The sequence below is a fragment of the Salvelinus alpinus genome, chromosome 20 (assembly GCF_045679555.1).
Source record: "Salvelinus alpinus chromosome 20, SLU_Salpinus.1, whole genome shotgun sequence".
In the NCBI taxonomy this organism is placed as follows: Eukaryota; Metazoa; Chordata; class Actinopteri; order Salmoniformes; family Salmonidae; genus Salvelinus; species Salvelinus alpinus.
Window position 1 is genome coordinate 6,716,507 of NC_092105.1, and position 12,811 is coordinate 6,729,317.

At 45.7% G+C, this 12,811-nt stretch overlaps 1 protein-coding gene across 1 annotated transcript in view; it reads left to right on the forward strand.

The window, feature by feature from the left end:
* LOC139546237 (FHF complex subunit HOOK-interacting protein 1B-like) overlaps positions 1 to 12,811 on the forward strand; it is a 78,539-nt gene that overhangs the window by 31,980 nt on the left and 33,748 nt on the right. Inside the window, exons 4-5 of the mRNA XM_071354373.1 lie at positions 9,530 to 9,952; positions 10,423 to 10,653. Of these exons, the coding sequence (XP_071210474.1) occupies positions 9,530 to 9,952; positions 10,423 to 10,653 (654 nt within the window). The remainder of the gene's footprint in view (positions 1 to 9,529; positions 9,953 to 10,422; positions 10,654 to 12,811) is intronic.

The window sequence follows — 12,811 nt, forward strand, 5'->3', positions numbered from 1 at the left end:
CCAGATAACATACAGTATCTAGTCTGGTAAATGAACAGGCCTACAGTCTATATCATAGCCAGATAACATACAGTATCTAGTCTGATAAATGAACAGGCCTACAGTCTATATCATAGCCAGATAACATACAGTATCTAGTCTGCTAAATGAACAGGCCTACAGTCTATATCATAGCCAGATAACATACAGTATCTAGTCTGATAAATGAACAGGCCTACAGTCTATATCATAGCCAGATAACATACAGTATCTAGTCTGCTAAATGAACAAGCCTACAGTCTATATCATAGCCAGATAACATACAGTATCTAGTCTGATAAATGAACAGGCCTACAGTCTATATCATAGCCAGATAACATACAGTATCTAGTCTGCTAAATGAACAGGCCTACAGTCTATATCATAGCCAGATAACATACAGTATCTAGTCTGCTAAATGAACAGGCCTACAGTCTATATCATAGCCAGATAACATACAGTATCTAGTCTGCTAAATGAACAGGTCTACAGTCTATATCATAGCCAGATAACATACAGTATCTAGTCTGCTAAATGAACAGGCCTACAGTCTATATCATAGCCAGATAACATACAGTAGACCAACTCATTCTGTTCTTCTGAAATGCATTTTCTTCATAACATGTTTCTTTCGACCTGACAAAAATAAATCATGGATTGTATATTACATTGATTTATTAGACTTAAAAAAAAAAATGTTAATGTTGATGTTCCAAAATCACGTATCAACAGCTTGTAGGCTATGAGATGGAGGCCTGGAGATGCTAAACTTGTTTGTTAATTAATGGTCAATTACCGTGAGACCGGCAGTCTTTTACATGACAATAAACAGGTGACAAAATGTTACGACCACCACAACCCTAATCGTGAGAATCACAATACATATTGTTTTGTGAGGTCCCTGGCAATTCCCAGCCCCAATACATATACACACTGTTACACTCTGCAGGCAGTATAAAAAGCTCTTCCATCACAATGCTGCAGCCTGTACATGACTCAATACTGCTGCAGCTGACTCTCCCCCCACTCTCTCGTTCTCTCTCTCCCCCCACTCTCTCGTTCTCTCTCTCCCCCCACTTTGGTTCGTTCTCTCTCTCCCCCCACTTTGGTTCGTTCTCTCTCTCCCCCCACTTTGGTTCGTTCTCTCTCTCCCCCCACTTTGGTTCGTTCTCTCTCTCCCCCCACTCTGTCTCGTTCTCTCTCTCCCCCCACTCTGTCTCGTTCTCTCTCTCCCCCCTCGCTCTCTATTTGCTCTGGGCTACCTGGGGCTTTTAGATAGCTGTGTATCAGGGTATTTCTATAACTAGTTGATCAGTGAGCATTTCCTTGTAGTAGACAACTGTGTGGAGCTGTTACAAAGTCATTGATAATAATTAGCGTATTTTTTCTTTCATGTGAATACATTTAAGATATAAAAGGGGAACATTCAATATATTCAATCAAAATCTATAAACCCTTTCTCGTGCTTAGTCTTCACAGATTTGTCAAAAATCGTGTGACATAAAACACTACCTTTCCTTACATATATGATATAATGACCGACAATCGTACTAAGCATTTAACAATTGAATGACACTTTTGAACTTGATCCTGTATAATTCTTGGTTATTGCCTGTCAGTCTTTTTATTTTTGTATGGCGATCTCGGGAAGTTCATTGTATCCTCGTAACAGTTCGTATCTCCCTATGTTAACGGTGAGAAACAGTTCATTGACACACATCCCCCCCAAAAATAATGTATGCGATTGCAAAATCAAATGCTTCTAACAGAAATAGTAACTTTAACAAGATTTTAATCAAACAAAAATGCTGTTTATTTACACGGGGATGTTATCACACAACATCTGCTGGTTCAGGAAATTATTTTCTGAATGATGGTCAAGTGGTAAAGAGCTGGTGTAATACTGCACGCCATTTAACAACAACTAAGGTGAGGGATTAAATGTTATTCTGGAAGGATTGACAGAACATTTGGGGTGGGTTTGCCCCAACATGGATTAACTCTTTAAACTGGATTAAATCAAGGTTTATCTACTCATCTTGTTGCACCACATTTTAAACCTAGTTTTAAATTAATACTTGTTAAATTCCTTCCTCAAATCTAAATGTAGTTTTCACTTTAAACTTAGATTTTAATATAAACAACTTAAATTGGAGGTTAATTCTAAACTGCTACTTGGGGTGGTTGAACTGATTTTAAAAATGGCAGCATATCTACCGTGGAGAGACCAAAACGACAAGAGTTCCTCAGAGAATAATTAGAGACAGGTTGAGTTTTATGATGAGTTTTCAAGGAGAAACCGCTTCTCCAAGGACTCTTGTAATACAACTGGAAAGAAAAGTTGCGGCAACCATTAAGCATGGGAGTGACATGAACCAGGCTGTACCACTACTTCAGCTCCTGGTGACCCTACGGTTCTACGAAGCCGGATTTTTCCAGATGGCTTTTTGGACTCGTTATTGCAGTGGAGGTACTGTAGAACTTTGGCAAGAGACAAGGAGACGACCTACCCGAGGAGACTGTGGCAGGGCCTACCCGAGGAGACTGAAGAAGAGGGCCTACCCGAGGAGACTGAAGAAGAGGACCTACCCGAGGAGACTGTGGCAGGGCCTACCCGAGGAGACTGAAGAAGAGGACCTACCCGAGGAGACTGAAGAAGAGGGCCTACCCGAGGAGACTGAAGAAGAGGACCTACCCGAGGAGACTGTGGCAGGGCCTACCCGAGGAGACTGTGGCAGGGCCTACCCGAGGAGACTGAAGAAGAGGACCTACCCGAGGAGACTGTGGCAGGGCCTACCCGAGGAGACTGAAGAAGAGGACCTACCCGAGGAGACTGTGGCAGGGCCTACCCGAGGAGACTGAAGAAGAGGGCCTACCCGAGGAGACTGAAGAAGAGGGCCTACCCGAGGAGACTGAAGAAGAGGGCCTACCCGAGGAGACTGAAGAGGAGGGCCTACCCGAGGAGACTGAAGAAGAGGGCCTACCCGAGGAGACTGAAGAAGAGGGCCTACCCGAGGAGACTGAAGAAGAGGGCCTACCCGAGGAGACGGCCTACCCGAGGAGACTGAAGAAGAGGGCATACCCGAGGAGACTGAAGAAGAGGGCCTACCCGAGGAGACTGAAGAAGAGGGCCTGCCGATGCCAACGGGAGAACCTTGATTGAGAACCATTTGACAGACTAAGGTGTGTGTGTATAATGTAACATTGGTAACATGAAAAAAGCAATATTCTATTTTGATCGACACGTACAATTCCTAATTAGACTTTCTGTATTCAAAAGTATTATTAAGACATTGTTATTCTCAATACCATACAGGGTGGAACTGGAAGCACCAGTACACAAGAGTGGAGGCCCCCCCAATGGCTTGGGAAAGCATTGTTTTCATAAATCATTGTTTTCATAAATCATTGTTTTAATAAATCATTGTTTTAATAAATCATTGTTTTAATAAATCATTGTTTTAATAAATCATTGTTTAAATAATAAAAAATATCAGTGTTCTTTACACAGTGGGCATTTGTTTCCCTGAAAGAGTTTCTGTTTGTGAATTCACAGTAGCTCTTTTTGTAAATTCAGGACCTCAATCTGCAGTACATTTTTCCCTCTCTCCAACTCCAAAACATCAATACGAGTTTGGTTCATGTCAGTTCTGGGGGCGTTTGCTTGGCATATCTGGTGTTTTTGTTGTTGGCGCAAGATCCAGGCACTGCTGTTTCTCCACAGCACAGGGTGTCAGCTCAACTCAAGGAAAGAAAATAAAGAAAAATACCTATTTTACGTGCCCATTTTGTACCACAATTGAATTGGAGTTTATGATATGAGCAGCATTGGTACGAATGATGATGTTATGTTACATGCTGTAACTGACCTGATAACGGTAACGTTGTAGTGAAGTAGTATTAACGTTAGTTTTAACGGGCATTATATTTAAAACAGCAGTATTGATTGGTAGACTAGAGCTATGTTACAGTTAGTCAGTGGTTACACATCTAACTAGCTGGAATGAAGCCAGTGTGTTCATAGTAGATATGTAAATGTATCCTTTTTAATGTTTTAACCAATGTCCCCCAGCTACCCAGACCGGTCTGATCAGCCTGATAGGGTGCCGTGGGTACCGGTCTGATCAGCCTGATAGGGTGCCGTGGGTACCGGTCTGATCAGCCTGATAGGGTGCCGTGGATGTCCAGCTTACACCTGTGCAAGTCTTTGTGTGTGTGTATAGCAATGGAATTAAACATCCAACCAATGCCTCGTATCGTGTTGTTGGTCCAGCCAACACTCAGAGGGTTGTGGGGTCCTGTCCAGAAACAACACCTAGTTCCTGTTTTTCCTAGACGCTTGTGGAGATCTGAGAGAATTGGACACAAATTCCTCCAAGCCTATGAGAGAGTAAGGTGAAGCTCTCACCATGTCACCAACCGCCTAGAGTCTGGACAGTAGGGGGGACTAGAGGATGTTTCTAGACAGGACATTGGTATTATGGTATCTCAGTCAGTCTGGACAGTAGGGGGGACTAGAGGATGTTTCTAGACAGGACATTGGTATTATGGTATCTCAGTCAGTCTGGACAGTAGGGGGGACTAGAGGATGTTTCTAGACAGGACATTGGTATTATGGTATCTCAGTCAGTCTGGACAGTAGGGGGACTAGAGGATGTTTCTAGACAGGACATTGGTATTATGGTATCTCAGTCAGTCTGGACAGGACATTGGTATTATGGTATCTCAGTCAGTCTGGACAGTAGGGGGACTAGAGGATGTTTCTAGACAGGACATTGGTATTATGGTATCTCAGTCAGTCTGGACAGGACATTGGTATTATGGTATCTCAGTCAGTCTGGACAGTAGGGGGGACTAGAGGATGTTTCTAGACAGGACATTGGTATTATGGTATCTCAGTCAGTCTGGACAGTAGGGGGGGATAGAGGTTGTTTCTAGACAGGACATTGGTTTTATGGTATCTCAGTCAGTCTGGACAGTAGGGGGGACTAGAGGATGTTTCTAGACAGGACATTGGTATTATGGTATCTCAGTCAGTCTGGACAGTAGGGGGACTGGAGGATGTTTCTAGACAGGACATTGGTATTATGGTATCTCAGTCAGTCTGGACAGTAGGGGGACTGGAGGATGTTTCTAGACAGGACATTGGTATTATGGAATCTCAGTCAGTCTGGACAGGACATTGGTATTATGGTATCTCAGTCAGTCTGGACAGGACATTGGTATTATGGTATCTGTCAGTCTGGACAGGACATTGGTATTATGGTATCTCAGTCAGTCTGGACAGTAGGGGGACTAGAGGATGTTTCTAGACAGGACATTGGTATTATGGTATCTCAGTCAGTCTTGTACTGTCTGAATTGTTAAAGGGGCGGTGCATGTTCCAGTAATACAAAAAATAATTATATTTCAAAACACTATTTTGTGTTATTATAAATAACACTTTATAATATCACAAATTGTGAAAATGATGATGCCCTTTTTGTGTAAGTGCCTGGAATTTTAATCTTCTTCAGGTGGGATGGAATTTATGGCTCACATGACCTCACAATGTATCTGATTATAATAGACCAATGACTGTTCATCTTTGTAAGAGGATGGTCTTGAGCCCACCCCATCAGCCAATCTGGGCTGTGTATGTAAATATCTTAATGTGTTTTCTGAACGCCCACACTATCCGACTAAGCATTTTAAGGGCCAATGGAGGCTCAGGGAAATAAGAGGTATTTTTATTAAATAAATACAGTGGTTTAACATGACAATGACTGCATGGAGGCTTCAATAGCTTTCAAATACTTGCTTCCTCTGTCCTTGGGAGAATCTCAATGACATTGTCCTTGATTCATTACTTCCTCGTCTCCTCCTTCAAAACCCATTGGATGAGAAGGTCAGAGGTCCCTCCCCTGTCATCTTCTTATCCAATGGGTTGTGAGGAATCAGCAAAATGCAATTGAGATTCTCCTCTTCTTTCCCCCCATTCCTCACTTCCCTCTCAAAGCTCATTGGGGGGGAGAGGAAAGCGGTTCCTCGCCTCAGGCTCCAATGCACTTACCCACACAATCCTTGAAGAGTTTACTGATTCGTAAGGATTTCATTGTTTGTTATTGTCTAAGCGTTTTCTGACAGAACACATTGTATTATATTATTATATCAACTATTAAAGCATAAAGAAATGTTGCTGTTTTATCTTTGTCATTCTTCAGCAATGTTTTAAGATGACCCATAAATGAAAGAGAAGTGGACTACAGCACACACAAAAAGTCCCGGCAACTAGCCACGACAAAGAAACATACCGGTTTCACGTGACGTGTTTGAATGACATGCATGTGTTGTTGTTGCTAGGTGGAGTTAGTGGTCTCGTTGCCTAGCTACGTTTTTATTCCTGGAACGACACACGTGGAAGCTGCAAGAAAATCACTTTCCATGTCTCTATTTCTATAGAAATACACATATCCCGAGGAGGGTTATTATGTGTATGGAGAGTGGAGGCACTTTCCATGTCTCTATTTCTATAGAAATACACATATCTCGAGGAGGGTTATTATGTGTATGGAGAGTGGAGGCACTTTCCATGTCTCTATTTCTATAGAAATACACATCTCGAGGAGGGTTATTATGTGTATGGAGAGTGGAGGCACTTTCCATGTCTCTATTTCTATAGAAATACACATATCCCAAGGAGGGTTATTATGTGTATGGAGAGTGGAGGCACTTTCCATGTCTCTATTTCTATAGAAATACACATATATTGAGGAGGGTTATTATGTGTATGGAGAGTGGAGGCACTTTCCATGTCTCTATTTCTATAGAAATACACATATCCCAAGGAGGGTTATTATGTGTATGGAGAGTGGAGGCACTTTCCATGTCTCTATTTCTATAGAAATACACATATCTCGAGGAGGGTTATTATGTGTATGGAGAGTGGAGGCACTTTCCATGTCTCTATTTCTATAGAAATACACATATATTGAGGAGGGTTATTATGTGTATGGAGAGTGGAGGCACTTTCCATGTCTCTATTTCTATAGAAATACACATATCTCGAGGAGGGTTATTATGTGTATGGAGAGTGGAGGCACTTTCCATGTCTTTCAGCCTCATTGTATACTGGTATGTGTCAAGTGCCTGCGTAGCGTGTGCATGGGGAGGGTGTGTGAGTCAGTGGGTGTGGGTGGGTGCCTGGCTGTGAAGAAGGATGGACTAGCCTGTGAAGTCAGCTCCCATCAGTAGAGTATTGATTGTCCCTTTTTTAGAGAGTTTTTCTTGAAGAGCCGGTCACATCGTGCCAAGAGAGGCCATTTTGACACCAGCAGAAGCAGCATCTCAAGGTCTCTACTGACTTAGGAAAGGGATGTTTCCCCCACGGAGTCTCTGGTAGAGTTCAGTCACATTTGCTGTGTATCTCGAGAGGTTTTCTGAGCCTAGTCCGCATCATATGGATGTGGTTTCTGACATGTTTAAAAGAAACGGCCTAAACAAAAGACCCTAGAAAGCACCCTTTGCTCTGTGTGCAGCAGCAGTATTAGCAGAGGGATTATCCACTGCAGACAGCAGGGCGTTTTACTGCCAGGGCTCTGGAATCACTGCAGACAGCAGGGTGTTTTACTGCCAGGGCCCTGGAATCACTGCAGACAGCAGGGTGTTTTACTGCCAGGGCCCTGGAATCACTGTAGACAGCAGGGTGTTTTACTGCCAGGGCCCTGGAATCACTGTAGACAGCAGGGTGTTTTACTGCCAGGGCCCTGGAATCACTGTAGACAGCAGGGTGTTGTACTGCCATGGCTCTGGTATCACTGTAGACAGCAGGGCGTTTTACTGCCAGGGCCCTGGAATCACTGTAGACAGCAGGGTGTTTTACTGCCAGGGCCCTGGAATCACTGTAGACAGCCGGGTGTTTTACTGCCAGGGCCCTGGAATCACTGTAGACAGCGGGGCGTTTTACTGCCAGGGCCCTGGAATCACTGTAGACAGCAGGGTGTTTTACTGCCAGGGCCCTGGAATCACTGTAGACAGCAGGGTGTTGTACTGCCATGGCTCTGGTATCACTGTAGACAGCAGGGCGTTTTACTGCCAGGGCCCTGGAATCACTGAAGACAGCAGGGTGTTTTACTGCCAGGGCTCTGGAATTAGTGCACTACTTTAGACCAGGGCCTATAGGGTTAGTGCACTACATTAGACCAGGGTCTATAGGGTTAGAACACTACTTTAGACCAGGGTCTATAGGGTTAGTGCACTACTTTAGACCAGGGCCTATAGGGTTAATGCACTACTTTAGACCAGGGCCTATAGGGTTAGTGCACTACTTTAGACCAGGGTCTATAGGGTTAGTACACTACTTTAGACCAGGGCCTATAGGGTTAGTGCATTACTTTAGACCAGGGTCTATAGGGTTAGTGCACTACTTTAGACCAGGACCTATAGGATTAGTGCACTACTTTAGACCAGGGCCTATAGGGTTAGTGCACTACTTTAGACCAGTGTCTATAGGGTTAGTACACTACTTTAGACCAGGGCCTATAGGGTTAGTGCACTACTTTAGACCAGGGCCTATAGGGTTAGTGCACTACTTTAGACCAGGGCCTATAGGGTTAGTGCACTACTTTAGACTAGGGCCTATAGGGTTAGTGCACTACATTAGACCAGGGTCTATAGGGTTAGAACACTACTTTAGACCAGGGTCTATAGGGGTAGTGCACTACTTTAGACCAGGGCCTATAGGGTTAGTGCTCTACTTTAGACCAGGGTCTATAGGGTTAGTACACTACTTTAGACCAGGGCCTATAGGGTTAGTGCATTACTTTAGACCAGGGTCTATAGGGTTAGTGCACTACTTTAGACCAGGACCTATAGGATTAGTGCACTACTTTAGACCAGGGCCTATAGGGTTAGTGCACTACTTTAGACCAGTGTCTATAGGGTTAGTACACTACTTTAGACCAGGGCCTATAGGGTTAGTGCACTACTTTAGACCAGGGCCTATAGGGTTAGTACTCTACTTTAGACCAGGGTCTATAGGGTTAGTACACTACTTTAGACCAGGGCCTATAGGATTAGTGGCCTCTGGAGAGCAGAGCACACTGAGATGACAAACCACGACACACCACGCCATGACACACGACACGACACACCATGACACACAACACGCCATGACACACAACACGCCATGACATACGACACAAGCAGACCTCTCAGTCTAGAAACAGGCTTCCTGCTAAGCGGCACATTCATCTCTGTGCTGCTTGTTCTCTGGTCATGTTGCAGTCTTTCTCTGACTGTTAGGAGTCAACAACAGACATCTCACACACACACACACACACACACACACACACACACACACACTTCGGGTATCATAACATGTGTTTTGTCGATTTTCCTTTTATTCCTTTCCATGTGAACAACGTTAGGAATTGTAATGATTGACGGAACAACGTAGTCACTATTTAATGATGAAATCCAGTCAACACATTGTTAAAGTCCTCACACACCTCTCTCTCTCCTTCTGCTGTAGTTGTCCTGGGTGCTGGAGCAGCGGGACCCGTCAGGCTCTAGTGATGACCTCACCACGGTGCGGAACCACACTGATCAGATGCTGTGCCTCCTGGCTGAAGAGCGACCGGGGGAAAGGGGCGAGGGCCTCCCCGGGACGTTAACTTCCGGCAACGTCCCGCCGGTGGGACCCATCCTGGACCTGATGGTGACTGAGAACGTTCTGGAACGCGTGGTGCAGTGGCACCTGCGTCGCGGATTAGACCTCGACAGCCAGGGGGCGTTACTCAAGTTGTTTGAGATGCTGATAGGCCAGTCTCAGCAGCCCTTGCTCCAACACAAGGCGGTGCTGCAGCCTCTACTGGGTCTGCTGGGGGCGTGTGCTGAGCCCCAACTGGGCTGCCATCCTTCTCTGGAGAACAGTCTGGTTCTGCTGCTCAACCAGGTGGGTAGAACCGTGGAGACAGAGACAGATCCCTACTACAGAGCATCCTCTCTAGTAGGGATCGCTCTATACAAGCACCATTCCATACCCATCTAGTTACATGGGCTCTGATACAATACAGGAACAATACGTTTTTAGTTTTGAAACGATTCCGTATCTGTAAAGCACTTTGTGACAACGGCTGGTGGAAAAAGGGCTTTATAAAATACTTTTGATTGATTGGAAGCGGTGTGGATCACGGAGGAACGAAAGGCATTTAGCTAAAAACAAAAAGTAGCATGAACTATCGTTCTGTGCTGTTTAACCTTTTCTAATCCATATAATGTACTCTTAACTTTTAGTACAGTTGTTCTAAAGGTTTCTTCTGGTTTGAAAAGGGGGGCTTAGGTGGTGGGCATTGTGTTGTTTTAATTTGTTAATTTGTTTTCATGTTTCATGACCTGAATAAGATATTCTGCTCCCATCACCAGATCTGTGTGTCGATGGCGCGTGCACCGGCGGTGTTGGAGCTGTTGTTCAGGACGGCCCCGGCCCAACACGGTCCTACCAACCTGCTCATCTTCTCCCTGTTGGTCCCCTTCCTCCACCGTGACGGAGCCATCGGACAGCAGGCCCGAGACGCCCTGCTCCTCGTCATGGCAACCTCCGCCAGCAACCAGGGCGTGGCACGCTACATCGCAGAGAACTCCTACTTCTGCCCAGTGAGTGATCGATCAATTCACCAAATGTATTTTATAAAGCCCTTTTTCCATCATCAGTTGTCACAAAGTGCTTTACAGATACCCAGATACCCAGCCTAAAAACCCCAGAGAGAAAGCAATGCAGAGGGTTTGGAAAATCTACCTAGAATGCAGGAACCTAGGAAGAAACCTAGAGAAGAGCCATGCTCTGAGGGGTGGCCAGTCCTCTTCTGGCTGTACCGGGTAGACCGGAACCAGGGTCTGAGGGGTGGCCAGTCCTCTTCTAGCTGTACCGGGTAGACCGGAACCAGGGTCTGAGGGGTGGCCAGTCCTCTTCTAGCTGTACCGGGTAGACCGGAACCAGGCTCTGAGGGGTGGCCAGTCCTCTTCTGGCTGTACCGGGTAGACCGGAACCAGGGTCTGAGGGGTGGCCAGTTCTCTACTGGCTGTACCGGGTAGACCGGAACCAGGGTCTGAGGGGTGGCCAGTCCTACTGGCTGTACCGGGTAGACCGGAACCAGGGTCTAAAGGGTGGCCAGTTCTCTACTGGCTGTACCGGGTAGACCGGAACCAGGCTCTGAGGGGTGGCCAGTCCTCTACTGGCTGTACCGGGTAGACAGGAGCCAGGGTCTGAGGGGTAGACAGGAACCAGGGTCTGAGGGGTGACCAGTCCTCTTCTGGCTGTACCGGGTAGACAGGAGCCAGGGTCTGAGGGGTAGACAGGAACCAGGGTCTGAGGGGTGACCAGTCCTCTTCTGGCTGTACCGGGTAGACCGGAACCAGGGTCTGAGGGGTGGCCAGTCCTACTGGCTGTACCGGGTAGACCGGAGGCCAGTTCTCTACTGGCTGTACCGGGTAGACCGGAGGCCAGTCCTCTACTGGCTGTACCGGGTAGAGATTCAAGAGTCCCGTGTTTTTCAAGACGTGAACCAAGGGGTTGTGGGTGTTATGGACATTTATGTTATATTTATGTTATATTTATGTTATATTTATGTTACCTCTTTCACTGACCGTTCATTCTGTTCTTTCACTTGTGGTTTGAAGAAAACCTTCGAAAATCAAGTTGGCTACAGGAGAACATTACGAATCGGCTACTAGAGATTACTAGAGGAGAACATTATGAATCGGCTACCTCGAGGGGCGATTAGATTAGCTGGCGTAGAGTTGTGGATTACTACAGGAGAACATTACGAATCGGCTACCTCGAGGGGCGATTAGATTAGCTGGCGTAGTGTTGTGGATTACTAGAGGAGAACATTACGAATCGGCTACCTCGAGGGGCGATTAGATTAGCTGGCGTAGTGTTGTGGATTACTAGAGGAGAACATTACGAATCGGCTACCTCGAGGGGCGATTAGATTAGCTGGCGTAGAGTTGTGGATTACTAGAGGAGAACATTTCGAATCGGCTACCTCGAGGGGCGATTAGATTAGCTGGCGTAGAGTTGTGGATTACTAGAGGAGAACATTACGAATCGGCTACCTCGAGGGGCGATTAGATTAGCTGGCGTAGAGTTGTGGATTACTACAGGAGAACATTACGAATCGGCTACCTCGAGGGGCGATTAGATTAGCTGGTGTAGAGTTGTGGATTACTAGAGGAGAACATTACGAATCGGCTACCTCGAGGGGCGATTAGATTAGCTGGTGTAGAGTTGTGGATTACTAGAGGAGAACATTACGAATCGGCTACCTCGAGGGGCGATTAGATTAGCTGGTGTAGAGTTGTGGATTACTAGAGGAGAACATTACGAATCGGCTACCTCGAGGGGCGATTAGATTAGCTGGTGTAGAGTTGTGGATTACTAGAGGAGAACATTACGAATCGGCTACCTCGAGGGGCGATTAGATTAGCTGGCGTAGAGTTGTGGATTACTACAGGAGAACATTACGAATCGGCTACCTCGAGGGGCGATTAGATTAGCTGGCGTAGAGTTGTGGATTACTAGAGGAGAACATTACGAATCGGCTACCTCGAGGGGCGATTAGATTAGCTGGCGTAGAGTTGTGGATTACTAGAGGAGAACATTACGAATCGGCTACCTCGAGGGGCGATTAGATTAGCTGGCGTAGAGTTGTGGATTACTAGAGGAGAACATTACGAATCGACTACCTCGAGGGGCGATTAGATTAGCTGGCGTAGAGTTGTGGATTACTAGAGGAGAACATTACGAATCGGC